Source organism: Trifolium pratense, linkage group LG5, assembly GCF_020283565.1.
Source record: "Trifolium pratense cultivar HEN17-A07 linkage group LG5, ARS_RC_1.1, whole genome shotgun sequence".
NCBI classification, from domain to species: domain Eukaryota; kingdom Viridiplantae; phylum Streptophyta; class Magnoliopsida; order Fabales; family Fabaceae; genus Trifolium; species Trifolium pratense.
This window is the reverse complement of record NC_060063.1, coordinates 36,653,451-36,668,336: the sequence shown is the minus strand read 5'-3', so window position 1 is coordinate 36,668,336 and position 14,886 is coordinate 36,653,451. Positions and strand designations below refer to the sequence as shown.

Sequence of the window (14,886 nt, the reverse complement as noted above, 5' to 3'; positions counted from 1 at the left end):
CCAAAAATGTGATGGAAGCCCTCACTGATGAGTTTTGGATAAATGCTATGCAAGAAGAGCTAAATCAGTTCAAGAAGAATGAAGTTTGGGACTTAGTTCCTAGACCAGAAACTACTAATGTGATTGGTACCAAGTGGGTCTACAAGAACAAGTCTATGCTAGAGGGGTATTGTGATGCTGATTGGGCAGGTTGTGCAGATGATAGAAAAGGCACCTCAGGAGCTTGTTTCTTTTTAGGCAACAATCTAATATCTTGGTTCAGCAAGAAACAGAACTGTGTGTCTTTATCTACAGCTGAAGCTGAGTACATAGCTGCTGGTAGTAGCTGCTCCCAACTATTATGGATGAAACAAATGTTGCTGGAGTACAATGTGGTACAAGATGCTATGGCATTATACTGTGACAATCTTAGTGCCATCAATATTTCAAAGAATCCTATCCAATATAGCAGGACGAAGCATATTGATATTAGGCACCATTTCATCAGAGATCTTGTTGAAGAAGGTATTATAACTCTTGAGCATATTGCCACTGAAGAACAACTGGCTGATATTTTTACTAAGGCTCTAGATGCGGTCCAACTTGAAAAATTGCGAGGCAAACTTGGGATTTGCCTATCTGAAGAGTTATAGCAATTATTGCAAGTGTGGCGTGCAGTTTTCTCTTCAACTTATTTAGTAATGCACGTTGTTATGGGTAATGTTGAAACATCTGAAGATTTGGTAAGAATTGTGTGTTTGTTGATGATAAGGATGTTTCTTGTGGTGAGAAAGTATTTGTCAGAGAAAGTTATGTGGTGTTCCCCCCTGCTGTGTTTAACATTTGTTGGTAATGATATTAGCGCTCCAACTGAGGTCAAAGATGACTTTGTGTTGGAACATGTCAAGAAGAGTGTTCCTGAGAAAGATGCTGCACTGCACATGATGCTACAACATCTGCAGCACGGGAAAATTTGGATAACATCGTGATACCCGAGTCTCCAGACGATGTTATTGTTCCTGACAAAGAAAAGGGTTCTGAAGCAACTACTACTGATAATGTTTTTGTTCATGATATCTATGTGATCCCTTATGTTGATGATAGTGGTAAAACTATGTTTGTTCCTTTGAATGTTGATGAATCTGCTGAGAAAGATTCAAATGTTATTTATGTGGACAATCTCAACCTTACTGAGAGGACTCCTGCTTCTAGTACTAGGAGGTTAAGGAGCAATGCTGGTAAAGGTGTAGCTGTTTCTAATGTTCCTGTCAAGACTGCCAAGGAAAAGAAAATCTATGGTCTTAAAAGACAGTGGAGTAAGATTACTGGGCCCTCTGAGCCAAAGAAGAAGCTTTTGAGGAGGAAGACTATTTCCTCTAGTGATTCAGAGTTTGAGGAAGACCAACATGCTACTGCATCGCCTGCAGCATCCTCAAAGAAGTCTGTGAAGAAAAAGATGATCCCTCAAGATGTATCCCTTGTACCCATGGGCAACATTTCCTTTCATCGAGTTGAAAATATTGACAGGTGGAAATTTTTGATAAAAAGAAGGCATGTTGTGGAAAGGAATTTAAGTGAAGACTTTTTACAATGCCAAAAGCTTGTTGATTTGATTAAAGCAGAAAACTGCAACCGACTCCAACTACTCATTCCAATACTCTGACTACAGGTTTGACTCGGTTTATATATGTTGTAGGGACCAGATCACCTTCTGACTTTGGTTCTTATATTTTTGATGAAATTATTCTGGATGTTAAGTCATGTGCTGTGAAGATGCCTATAGCCTTTCCTACACTGATGTGTGATACTATTCTAGCTCAACATGCTAGCATCTATAGTGAGGGTGATGTGCCTAGCAAGAGAGGTTGTGATTTGTCTTTTCATTTTAGACTGTTTGAGGGTACACATGCTGCAGACTATGCTGCATCATCTGTCAATCAGTCAATTGATGTTTTGCCTAGGAAGCAAATGATTGTTGACCTCAAGGTGTTTTCCAATGTCAATCTTGGTGTTCTCGATGATAATGCAGGTGGTGATACTGAGGTAAAGGAGGAGGACTCTGGTGCAAGTCCTTCTATGTGACCTGCTTATGCTTTATTTGCATGTCCTTTTGGATTTTAATTTTGTTGGGCTACGCCCTGATGCTCTCTGGATTGTAACATGCATAATCCATGTCTTTGGGTCCGATACTCCAGGTTTTCTATGCCCTTATGATCTGTAATATGCACTTTATGAGTTCCTATGCTCTGATTATCTCTGAACTCTATGTTTCTCTATGATCTGATAACTCTGTGGAAGTTCTGCTCCTACTGTGTGATACTGACTTTATTTGTCAGAATTTATGGCTAAAAAGGGGGAGTAATATCTGTTGTGCATAATGTGATGAAGAATGCTAATGATGTGATGAAGAATGCTATAGCATCTAGTATAGCATGTTTTATGTGATATGCATAATTTGAGGGGGAGTGAAAGTTGTTTATGCATATATTGAGGGGGAGTTAAATTTTAAGGAGTTTATTTCTCCTATCTTGAATCCACTATGTGAGAGTTTATTTCTCTTTGTCTGTACTTTGAGGCTAAGATGTGTTATGTTCCGCTGTTGCATGCCTCTGATGCTTACGTGCTAGCTATCTTTTCATCTGATGAATTTCCTACTTTCTTTCTTAGTTGTGTGCTTATGTTGACTCGAAGGAAAGTTTAAATAGCTTAGCATCGTTCTACTTTCTTTCTTAGTTGTGTGCTTATGTTGACTCGAAGGAAAGTTTAGACTGTATCTCTCTATGCACTGGCCTAAGGTTGTTTTAGCCAAAATTTGCCAAAGGGGGAGATTGTTGGTGTTTTGATTGGCTACATTTTGCAAAAGCCAACCAGCCAGATGCTGGACTGAGATGCTGTAGCATTATAGTACAGCATACTGAAGCTCTGTTTTAAGTGCAGAATTTTTTCTGTCAATCTCGTTCAAGATTTGCTTCAAATATTAATTCCAGCACGTGTGTATATGCAAGACGAGACTTACTGCACAAGAATTGTCCAAGTCGGCCTAAGGAAAGTTATTAAAAACAAAAATATAATTATATTATATTTTTGTTCGCTTTTTTTTGTTTGGTACAACACAAAACATATTTTCAATTTTAATCTAGGTTTGGCCGCAGCTGTTGCAAGGGTTTTTGTCTGCAACCCTAGCTTGCCCATCAAGACATTGAAGACTATAAATATGTGAAGCCTCAAGCTATTATTTTCATGTATTCTAAACCGTGTTTTTACAAAGTGTGAATTTTTAAGGTTTAGAGTTTGTGTCTTTTGTCAGCCTTTCTTGTGTCACTCTGATGCAAGTTTAGGACTGTGTTTTTATTGTTAATTGTAAGCTACTCCTAAGCTTTGAAGCACGGAGTTAGTGTGTGTGATTCACTCATAAGCTTTTAAGCAAGAGTGTGGTCTAGTTTCTAGGAGAGTGTCTCCATCTTGATTATTATTATTGACAGCAACATGGTACGTGTTGTTAGAGGGAATTTGGGACGGGGTCTCATTATCTAAGAGGTTCTTAGGTAGGATTGCACGGGTAGTGTCTAGGTGATAAGTCAAGTACCGGGTGTTGGTCGAGGGCTTTGAACTAGAGCTATTATAGTGGATTCATTCCTGGATTGGTATCCCCCAGAGTAGGTGACGTTGCACTGAACTGGGTTAACAATTATCTGCGTTATTTATTGTTCTGCAATTTATTTATTTATTTACTGTGTTCTGCGACTGTCTTGCTGCAACATATGCTATAGCATCCTGTGCAGCATTATGTTCACTGCGTGCCAGATTTCAATATTGAACATCAACTCTTGTGACCAATATAAATTTTAAGGTGAGAAAGTAAATAATATACGCAAGAAAACATACCAAGTGAAGGTATGAGTGTTTGCATGAGAGAAGTGCAACTTGACTAAAGAATAAAATTGTCAATTTCTTTTGCTAATCTAATGTGTAATTTTCACCCTCTCATACAACCACTCCTCTCACCTAAAAAACAAAGAAATAAATTCATGATAAGAAGTGACAAATATCATAAAATCAAACTGTTGCAAATTGCCTTGAAAACGTGGAAAAAACACTAATCTGCTATTTTTTTCGCCCCGGGCGAAAACACCCGTGCCCCGGGCGAAATTTGAAGCAGGAAATGGAGCTGACATTCTGTTTTCGTGCCTCAGGCGAAAACAACTGGTGCCTCAGGCGAAAAGTTTCGCCCCAGGCGAACAAAATGGTGCCTCGGGCAAAAATTGCTGCAGGGTATTTAAAGGGTCACGTTTTCTGTTTTTTGACAGCAAGTTTTGAGGGTTTCTTTCACCAAAACGGCGGCTAGGGTTAAGAGGGTTACTCTTGGTTCATCTCTAGGTTTTGGGTGTTGATTCTTTCATCTTGTAATCACTTATCATTGAAATCTCTTGGTCATGGGAAGAGATTTGGGAAAATGGTAGAATTAGGGTTGAAGTCTAATTCTTGCAAATCTTTTGTAGTGAATCTCGTTGTAATCAAGCTTTTCATTGATAGTGGAACGGAGAGTGGCTCTCCCCCCAGAGTAGGTCGGTTTTGACTGAACTGAGTAAACAATTGCTTCGTGTTCTATACAGTTTTATTGCTTATCTTTTGTTCGTGATTATTATTGCTATTTCCACGTTTTGATTGCTTATTCGATTTGCTCCACACATCAAGATTATTGGTGTGATTCAATCCGAATTCACAACAATTGGCGCCCACCGTGGGGCATAAGATCAAACGAATTAAGTATCATGGGTTCTAAGTGGGAGATTGAGAAGTTCACCGGTAAAAATGATTTCGGTTTGTGGAAGGTGAAGGTACGGGCAATATTAACACAACAAAAGTGTGTTGAAGCATTGTTGGGCATATCGAATATGCCAAATACTCTCTCGAACGCAGAAAAGAGCAAGATGAATGATAAGGCTTTGAGTGTCATTATCTTGTGCCTCGCGGATAATGTGTTGAGGGAAGTAGCTAAAGAAAAAACTGCGGCGGCTATGTGGACCAAGCTGGATGCATTGTATATGACGAAGTCTTTGGCACATAAGCAGTGTTAGAAAGAACGGTTGTTTTTCTTTCGAATGGTGGAGAACAAGCCTGTGGTGGAGCAACTTTCGGAGTTCAACAAGATCATTGACGACTTGGCGAACATTGACGTGAATTTGGAAGACGAGGACAAGGCCTTTCATTTGTTGTGTGCTTTACCCAAGTCACTTGAAAATCTCTAGGATGCGTTGCTTTATGGCAAAGAAGGTACTATCACCTTGGATGATGTTCAATCGGCTTTGAGGACCAAGGAGTTGACAAAGTTGAGAGACTTGAGGGTTGATGATAGTGCGGAAGGGCTGAATGTGACGAGGGATAGAAGTGAGATCGAAGGTAGACGAAAAGGGAAGAAATATGGGTCCAAGTCTAGGCCAAAAGGTGATAATGGTGGCAGGTTCAAATGCTTCTATTGTCAGGATCCGGGTCACTTCAAGAAGAACTGTCCTCAGAGAAGGGGCAGTGGTAGTTCGTCAGCTCATGTTGCCGTTGATGAGGAGGAAGGCTATGAGAGTGCGGGAGCACTCATAGTCACCAGTTGACACTCATAGTTTGCTGATCAGCCTTGAGAGGCGGTGGTAATAATACTCAACATCAGCCTGGAGAGGCGGTGGAATAATACTCAACATCAGCCTGGAGAGGCGGTGGTAAGAATACTCAGTTACAAGGTGGAAGACATAGTGGATATACCGGTTTAAGGCTTTGGTGGAGGAATCTCGGTTTGAGGTGGAGGTATACCAAAGTGGTATGGCTATGAAGACCTTGTGTGGAAGTAATGGTGATCAAGCTTGGTAACTTGTTAGACTGCTGGAGGTAGTTGGACACAAGGAGAGTTTGAGGTTGTAGCTTGTGAAACCACCTAAAAATTCCAAGGTTGGTTGGAGGCAAGCATATCTTCAAGAGTACGGAAAGCTACAATCCGGGGTTTGAAGAGGGTACGGTGTAGCTTGTGGATTGCCCTAAAAATCCAACGGCAATTAAAGGCAAGCATTTTTCGGGAGTACGGAGAGGTAGACTCTGGGGGCCGAAGAAGGTGTGGTGTAAACAAGTGGAGAGAGCAGCACGGTGGTTGATGGGAAGTTTGCATCACCATCGTTTTAAAGGCAAGGTGGAGATTGTTGCAAATTGCCTTGAAAACGTGGAAAAAAACACTAATCTGTTTTTTTTTCGCCCCGGTTGAAAAAAAACCCGTGCCCCGGGCGAAATTTGAAGCAGGAAATGGAGCTGATATTCTGTTTTCGTGCCTCAGGCGAAAACAACTGGTGCCTCAGGCGAAAAGTTTCGCCCCAGGCGAAAAAAATGGTGCCTCGGGCGAAAATTGCTGCAGGGTATTTAAAGGGTCACGTTTTATGTTTTTTGACAGCAAGTTCTGAGGGTTTCTTTCACCAAAACGGCGGCTAGGGTTAACAGGGTTACTTTTGGTTCATCTCTAGGTTTTGGGTGTTGATTCTTTCATCTTGTAATCACTTATCATTGAAATCTCTTGGTCACGGGAAGAGATTTGGGAAAAGGGTAGAATTAGGGTTGAAGTCTAATTCTTGCAAATCTTTTGTAGTGAATCTCGTTGTAATCAAGCTTTTCATTGATAGTGGAACGGAGAGTGACTCTCTCCCCCAGAGTAGGTCGGTTTTGACTGAACTGAGTAAACAATTGCTTCGTGTTCTTTACAGTTTTATTGCTTATCTTTTGTTCGTGATTATTATTGCTATTTCCACGTTTTGATTGCTTATTTGATTTGCTCCACACATCAAGATTATTGGTGTGATTCAATCCGAATTCACAACACAAACATAAAAGAATAGTGAGGAGAAAAATATTAAAGTAATAAGTGAGATATGCCTCTTCAAGCATGGATACAAGCAATAATTATATTAATTTTGTTCTTTTAGAAAGAACCAAACAAAACAATGGAAACAAGCAAAGATAAAGCAGATCCCCCAACCACATTTCCCGCTAACTTTCACTTTAATAATGTAATTATGTCATTTTAATAATCATCTACTTTTTCTTCCAATCAAATTTGTTAGTTTCATATATAATACTCCGAAAGAAAATTAACATTAACATATGAGAGAAAATTAACATATCGCCGAAAGAAAATATTTGTAGTGTAGTTGTAGATTTCGTTTCACACTCGTTCGTCAAACATAGTCAGCCATACTGGATCATGACAGCTCAAAAAGACTAAGATAGACACAACACAATCATATTTATTTAGGTATGGTTTGATCAGACTTTTTTTTTTCTTATTTAGAGTTTATGCAAAAAAACTTATGCAATTTTTATATATTATTATAAGTTTGTCAAGGTAGTTTATTATAAAATAACCTATAAAATTATAATTTTCACTAATGTGAACTTATAAAATAACATAAAACTTAATTTATACTGCATAAACTATTTGCATAATCTCAAAAAAACTAGGTCAAACGAACCTTAGTCTTAAATGAACCAATATAGTATGACACAAGTAAATATTTGGGTTTTTTAACCACTTGGTCGATCCTTGGCAGGTGCATATATGGAGAAACATTTGTTTGAGATATCAACACCTTGAATGAATCTCAGCTACCTCGAAGAAATTAGTCGGGATTTAAGAACATTTCATACAAAAATTTAATTTCTTTTAACATAATATAATTAAATATGAGTTTTTAACGTAAAAAATTTAAAAATACATATTTAATTCAACTATGGTTAAAAAAAATAAAATTTGTGTAAAAGAAATTTTTTTCTTTTTTTGACGAGAGTAAAAGAAATTTCTATAACGTATGATTACAAAAAAAATAAAAATCAAATGATATATAAATGAATTAACTTAAAAATAGGTATAAAATTTCTTAACAAAAAATATCTAAGTGGTTAAAAATTGTTGAAAATTTTATATGATACTAAAGAAAATTTAAAATATTTTTATAGATAATTTTAGCACTATTTTTTATAAATTATATCTATGTGTAACGGTTATAGATAATTTTGTTTCCTCAAAAAAAAAAAAAGAATACAAATAAATTATTTTTTATTTTAAAAATCTCTATTGATAAGGATTTTTTTGTTGATAAAATGACAAGGATATTTTTTGAATAAAGGAAATTATTTTTCTAATAAAACGGCTAAAAAGAATTCTAGAAATTGGTAATAATAACATAGGGCGGTAGATAGATGCAAAACAACCAAACCAAGCTTTCTCATTCTGTCTGAGTTCCGAGTTAACTCAGTTACAGACCAAAATGAGTCAGGAATCGTTCATATACAGCTTTGTAGCTCGTGGAACAATGGTGTTAGCTGAGTACACCGAGTTCACTGGAAACTTCCCTGCCATTGCAGCTCAGTGTCTTCAAAAACTACCTTCTTCAAATAACAAGTTCACTTACAACTGTGACCATCACACTTTCAATTTTCTGGTTGAAGATGGTTATGGTAAGTTTGATCTATTGTTTCTTTATGTTCATCTTTGTATTGTTGTTTCATTGCATGATTTGAATGGCTTGTTTTGTTGTTTGGAGCTGAAATTGGAATTGAATCTGAATTGCATGGTTTTGGTGGTGGATCCAGTTGTTTGTGCATAAAGTTTTGATTTTTTGGGTTTTGAGTTAATTTGGTTTGTGGGTTTTGTTTGGTTTTATGGATTTTTGTTATGTTTTGGCGATTGAAGTAAATAAATGAATTGATTGTTAATAGGAGCTTAATTTGATTTACTGGGTTCTAATTAAGGTTTGTTAGTTAATTAAGATAAATGGTGATTTTTGGGGTGTATGTTTGTGCCATTAGATGATGTATCCATCTACAAGTTTATTTTATGAAAAAATTTGGGAAGAAGGAAATTTATATCAATTGAAGTGACAGTAAAAAGCATTTTACCATGGTTTCCGAGGGGATTTGAACTTTGTTCCGTGAAATCACAAGATCAAATTTTTGCCACTGAATTGACATTGACACCTTGGCCTAGTGGTGTTGGCTTGGGACTATGGATTGTGCTCCTCTCAACGTCTTAGGTTCGATTTCCCTGTTGCTAATTTCAGTGGGCTAGTCAATAAAGAGCTTTGCTCTAGCTTTAAATGGGCCCCCCACACATGTACGGTGGGATTGGACCCCTCGGATTAGTCGGTCCTTGGCCGGATACTGAGTTTTTAAAAAAAAATACCAGGCTAGCGATATTTTCATTTTTTGAATGAACCTGGCTACCAATATCCGTGGGTGCCTTTTGTTGAATTTTTTGGATATGATTTTAGTTATGCATGCTTTTTAGGAACACCTTTTTTTTTTTTTTAAGACTCGGTATCCGGCCAAGGACCGACTAATCCAAGGGACACCAATCCCACCGTCTACTAGGGTGTGGTGGTGTGGGGGGGGGGGATTTAAGCCAAAGTTTTTTGTTCTATATGGACTGACCCAACACAAGAAGTGGCACTGGGAGTATTCGAACATGAGACCTTGAGGGGAACATTCTCCAAAGTCCCAAGCCTTCACCATCATGCCATACTCTTGTCCGTCAATTATCAAGAATCTTGATTCGTGACTATCCTTCAGAGATAGTCATGCAACAGATAATGTTCAAACCAGGGTTAATTTTGTGTCTGTGAAGTATTTTTTTCAATCAGTGTCTGTTAAGTTGTGTACATTTTTTTGACCTGTGCTTATGGTGCAAAAGAAATGGATGGTCAGTGGAGGTATTTGCAGTTTTTAGTGTTAGTTTAGATAAACTTTTTACTTTATAGTTAGGCACTTGTAGGTAAAGAAAAATTGAAAGGGTTTTGCAATGATAATGATTCTTTCCCATAAATTATAGTCAACTTATACTCTCGTCATAAATTAACACCAGCTTCTACTTCTACACCACAATATTAAAAGCTTCCATAAACACCTACAGAGTACAGACATATAAAATATTAAATTAAAAGCTTCTTTGTAAGTAAGGAACATGATCTTAACTTTATAACATAAACAAACGGTCAAGATTACATCAACCCATGCTCTCACCAGATAGAATCCTTGTATACGTGTCTATGTTTGTGTATTTTTCACTACTGATTGTTTTCGCCAACTTATGATTATAAACATTAAGTCGCAGCACAATGAATATTTTAGTTTTAATGCTTTATATCCGCACTTTCCATAAATTGCAGCTTACTGTGTTGTTGCCAAAGATTCTGTTAGCAAGCAGATCTCTATTGCATTCCTTGAACGTGTAAAAGCCGACTTTAAGAAGAGATATGGTGGTGGAAAAGCAGATACAGCTATTGCCAAAAGTCTGAACAAGGAGTTCGGGTATACTTGTTTTGTTCTAAACCCTTGGTGATTTGTAGATATCTTAATGCTTGGATAGACAAATTTTGTATAGAAAGTTTAATAATATGGGTGCGCAATTGCAGACCGATTATGAAAGAGCACATGAAGTATATCATTGATCACGCTGAAGAGATTGAAAAGCTATTAAAAGTGAAGGCTCAAGTTTCAGAAGTTAAAAGCATCATGTTAGAAAATATAGACAAGGTACTGTTTGCTTAGGAATAAAACTTGGATATTTTTTTTTATTTAGATATTTGTCTGTTTGGATTGACTTGTCTGTTTGGGTTGCTAATTGCTATTTCTGTCGCCATCATTTAATGTCCCCCTCAATACTTCGTCAGAAAATTTCAAAACGTGTTGATGTAAAAACAATGTGAAAGACATTCCTGGACAAGCAATATGCTTGCTTCTTCCACACCCTGCCAGTTTTTTGGTTATGACTTGCAATGTTCGTTTAATGGTTATTCTCGTAAATCTTTATTTAAAGAAACTATTTGCTCCTAATTAGTTATTCACTGCTGTTTGCAGACAAAAATAAAAAATCGTTCTAGCTACTTGAAACTTTGAGTGACTTAATTATTACCTATGAAGTTTTTGTATAACCATAAAAAAATTTCCTTCCTATTGACAAAAGTCCTGTTTGTACGTGTTACCGAATCTCTGATTAGTTGCCTTATTTTAAGTTTTATTGAAGCTAGATTCAGTAATTTCAAATTTCAATGGACAAGACAATATGTATATACTTAACATCTTCATTATTTATGTTTTCAGGCTATTGATAGAGGAGAAAATTTAACTGTTCTTTCAGACAAGACTGAGACATTGCGCGCACAGGTAAGAATAACATGACTGAGGTTAGACACCATTGTTTTTCAAACTTATGCTTTCTAATACTAACGTTATTTCATAATTTTCAGGCTCAAGATTTCAGAAAGCAAGGAACACAAGTCCGTCGGAAGATGTGGTATCAGAACATGAAAATTAAATTGGTTGTTCTCGGAATTCTCTTGTTTTTAGTCCTGGTTATCTGGCTCTCTATTTGTGGTGGATTTAACTGTTCAAATTAGCGATAATTGAAAGATTACAAATCAGGTTTTTCTTTTAAGAGTTTTATAATAACTATAGATTGACGGTATAAAAAAGTTTTGCTAAGACCTCTTATCATATTTTACCATTTTACTACGCCATAATATCACTTCATAAGCTACTGATCGTGCGAAGATGGTGAAAATATGATTGGACGTTTATGTAAAATTTTTGTATACCGCCAGTATATAGTTATTGTTTTTTATTTATAAATGATGTTTAAATGTGCAACTTAGAAGAAAATCAACCCAGGAGGGGCAATATGTCAATAGGAAAAATTTCCTACATTGTTGCTGGTGGATAAAGATATGAATGTTACTAGAAATTGTTGAATAGAGGGAAAATGTATATCAGTGTATCCTGTGATGGACTGTTTGACTTTGATCTACACTCAGTTACAGTTCTACTTTTTTTTTCTTCTTAGTTTTTACTTTTTAATATACCATAAAGAGAAATGGATTGCGTGCAGTGACTGTGTGCCCGCTGTAATGAATTACGGCTGTCCGGTGTTGAATCAATGGCAGAAATTGTTTTGTACTGATTTTATAAATGTGTAATATGAATTGACCGATCTCAAATTGGTGGCTCAGATTCATTACTGTGTGAAACTGTGACTTTCTTTTACAGCAAGGGATTCCGTTCCATGAAAATGTTGATATTACCAATCCAAACACATAATTAAACACATTACTGTAAATCTTCTTACTAAGGGTATTTTTGGATTGGTGGTATTGGATGAAGTTGAGTTTTTTAAAATCTAACTAGTTTGTTCCATTCCATGATTTCTATCCGATTTTATTCCACTTGATATTACCAATCCAAACACATAATTAAACTCTTATAAATGCATATAAATGGAATAATTAAACTCTTATAGATGCATAACTGAACACATATAAATGCTTACCTTGTCGAGAGCTTGAATACATGTTAATGGTGGAATGTGGAGCTGGAATTTGTTTTGGAGTTATTGTGTATGAAATGTATGGTTGACTGGTTGTGCAGTGCAGTTGAATTCAGTGATAAGCTAGAATTTGAGTTTTTTTTTTTTTTTTTTTTTTTTTTATTTAATTTAATTTATCATAGATAACGTGTTTTTAAAAATCGATGGGTTGAACTCGGCCTTCATCATGATAAGTAATTGCAAATCTTGTAAAGAAAAAGATAAGCAATTGCAAATATGATTATTCTAGTAAAATTTTCACACTTTCCTACAATGAACAGACGAACCGAGCCCAATGCAAAGAACTCCAGTGAGGAGATATTGTTATCTTTTTTTTTTTTCTCTTCCTAATACGTAATAGAGGAGGTAATTTGTTGATACCGAGAATGATAGAAGAAGCTTCAAAACCCCTGCTTGAGAACCCGGTCTTTGAGAAGGAGCTACATGTGTTTTTGTTTGAGAATCTGCATCCCAATCAACTGTGAGGGTGAAAAGGGCTTATCACGAATAGGCAGGCTCTTTGATGGGGTATTACTGGGTCACTAAGAAGAAAAATGGTAAGTATATTTTAGTTTTACGAGTGAGCTTAAATGCGGCTATACTAAGGTGAAAATGATTTTTCAATCGCTCTTATAATTTGAAGTTTGTTTGGAAGATTAGTAAAGTTTAACTAATAATTGTTTCAATTGATCGAATTCCAAGTGTCCATTCGATCGATTCAATCTTGGTTGTAGTCCGTTAACCACTTAAATACAATGACCTAAATATTGAGTGAACATCGAATTGTTTCATTGTTTAACATGTTAAAATTTAAGATATTCATTTTTTGCATTTGATAAAGATGAATAATTTTGCGCAAATTTTTCCTTTAGTTTTTTCCCTATTGAAATTAGGGGTGGAGCAGGAGCAAGTCTTGTATGGCCACGAGACCAAATATATATTGTAGTGTTTAGTCACACATACAAATAAAATGAATAAAAATTTGATTAATATTTTGGGAATTGTGTTTCTTTGTGTGTGCGAGCCTAAACACTATACATTTGATTTTGTGACCATACAAGACTTCCTCGAGGATGGAGATGTTTGATATTCACCCTCTAAATCCTGAGACGTTAAACATAAACTAGCCATTCACACACAAAACATATATTAAATCAGAAGGTAGTGTTGCTCAACTCTTTAAATCATAAGGCAGTGGGGTAATGTTGGTGGTCAGAGACTTTTGCAACAAATTTATCCGTTGATAGAGATGAATTCAGAGGTTAGAACTTGTCGGTTTGTTGTTCGTTTATCTTTTATTTACCGTTAATTTTGATGGGTCTCAATAACATATCAAATGATTTTCAATTTTTCTAAAAAAAATTGAGGATGATCTATATGATATAATCTTTCAATCCAACAGTGAATTTTGTAAAATTCGTATTCGTTATAGTGTTATTCGGAACTTGTGCACCGTACACCACTTCCTTAACTCTTTCATATTAGAAAAAGCCCATTTTCCATTATTATTATTAAATTGCTCTTTGCAACGATTTTTCTTTTTTTAAAGGAATGGACTTAGTTTTTTTAGTATATAGGTTCTCATGTTTCAATGTGCACAACATGAAAAGCCATCTATTTATATCATATATAAATGTTATAAACGTATGTATATGAAAAGTAGATAGAGATGACAATGATGTAAGAAGAAGCGATGTGGCATTGTAAGTGGCTGATTTGGTTAAATGATGAAATTTTATTAGTTTAAGGATTAGAGTTTAGACGAGTAATAAGATAACTATCTAGAATTTATATATAGATTAATAGATTATGATCAAATATGATTATTCATCTTTGGGAAGAAACTGACCACTCATTCAATACCATAATGGGATTTCATGTATCGCACCATACCGTTGACTATTATTGGTTAGACCCTTAAGTTTTGCATGGAATTTCCTTGCTATCTCTTTTTATGGGATTTTCATTTCTTATATTTCATATATGATTAAATATTTTTCCAAAAAGGTGGGGTGTGGTATAGACATAGCTCTTATCCATGAGTTAATTTTTGTGCCTTTTTTCAATTGATTGAAAAGGGGGTCGTAGGATGGGGCATTAAAGATCCTTGTGACCAATTTCAATAAAAAAGGGTATACATTGCTTGGTCAAATATATAATGCATGGTGGTATTGTAAAATCTTAGAGAAAATATTTTTAGGTATGGAAGATTTTCAAAGTAGATAATACAAAGGAAATATTCTTTCTTTAAAGACAAAATATTATAATAGTCTTGGCGTTTAAAGAAATGAATGTATTTAGTACAAGTTTTTTTTATGATCTTATAAATACGAAGTTTTTACTCCTGTTTATGATGATTAATCTCTAAAGAGCTTGTGGGGCTTATAAGGTGAGTTCTAGCTCTCTCCTCCCAACTGAATTCTTTCTATACGTAGGAGTTAAAAAATCAAACTTGATTACCTGCTAAGAAACCAAAAGTCCCTACTACTTCGACCAATATTCTTTATTGGTTATTATTCAATATA

General features: G+C 35.7%; 1 protein-coding gene across 1 annotated transcript; it reads left to right on the top strand.

Moving 5' to 3' along the window:
* Positions 1 to 8,168: 8,168 nt before the first annotated feature.
* Positions 8,169 to 11,804, top strand: LOC123887120 (vesicle-associated membrane protein 724). Its single transcript, XM_045936409.1, has 5 exons — positions 8,169 to 8,463; positions 10,170 to 10,311; positions 10,416 to 10,536; positions 11,104 to 11,166; positions 11,250 to 11,804. The coding sequence occupies exons 1-5, from the start codon at positions 8,274 to 8,276 to the stop codon at positions 11,397 to 11,399; spliced, it is 666 nt and encodes a 221-aa protein (XP_045792365.1). The 5' UTR covers positions 8,169 to 8,273; the 3' UTR covers positions 11,400 to 11,804.
* The last annotated feature ends 3,082 nt before the right edge of the window (positions 11,805 to 14,886 follow it).

What these genes read in the sequence shown, in the direction of transcription:
- LOC123887120 (XM_045936409.1), top strand. Translation starts at nt 8,274, where the DNA reads ATGAGTCAGGAATCGTTCATATACAGCTTTGTAGCTCGTGGAACAATG. An exon ending in AGTCTGAACAAGGAGTTCGG is followed by an intron (nt 10,312 to 10,415) that starts GTATACTTGTTT and finishes GCGCAATTGCAG; the next exon opens with ACCGATTATGAAAGAGCACA. An exon ending in TGTTAGAAAATATAGACAAG is followed by an intron (nt 10,537 to 11,103) that starts GTACTGTTTGCT and finishes TTATGTTTTCAG; the next exon opens with GCTATTGATAGAGGAGAAAA.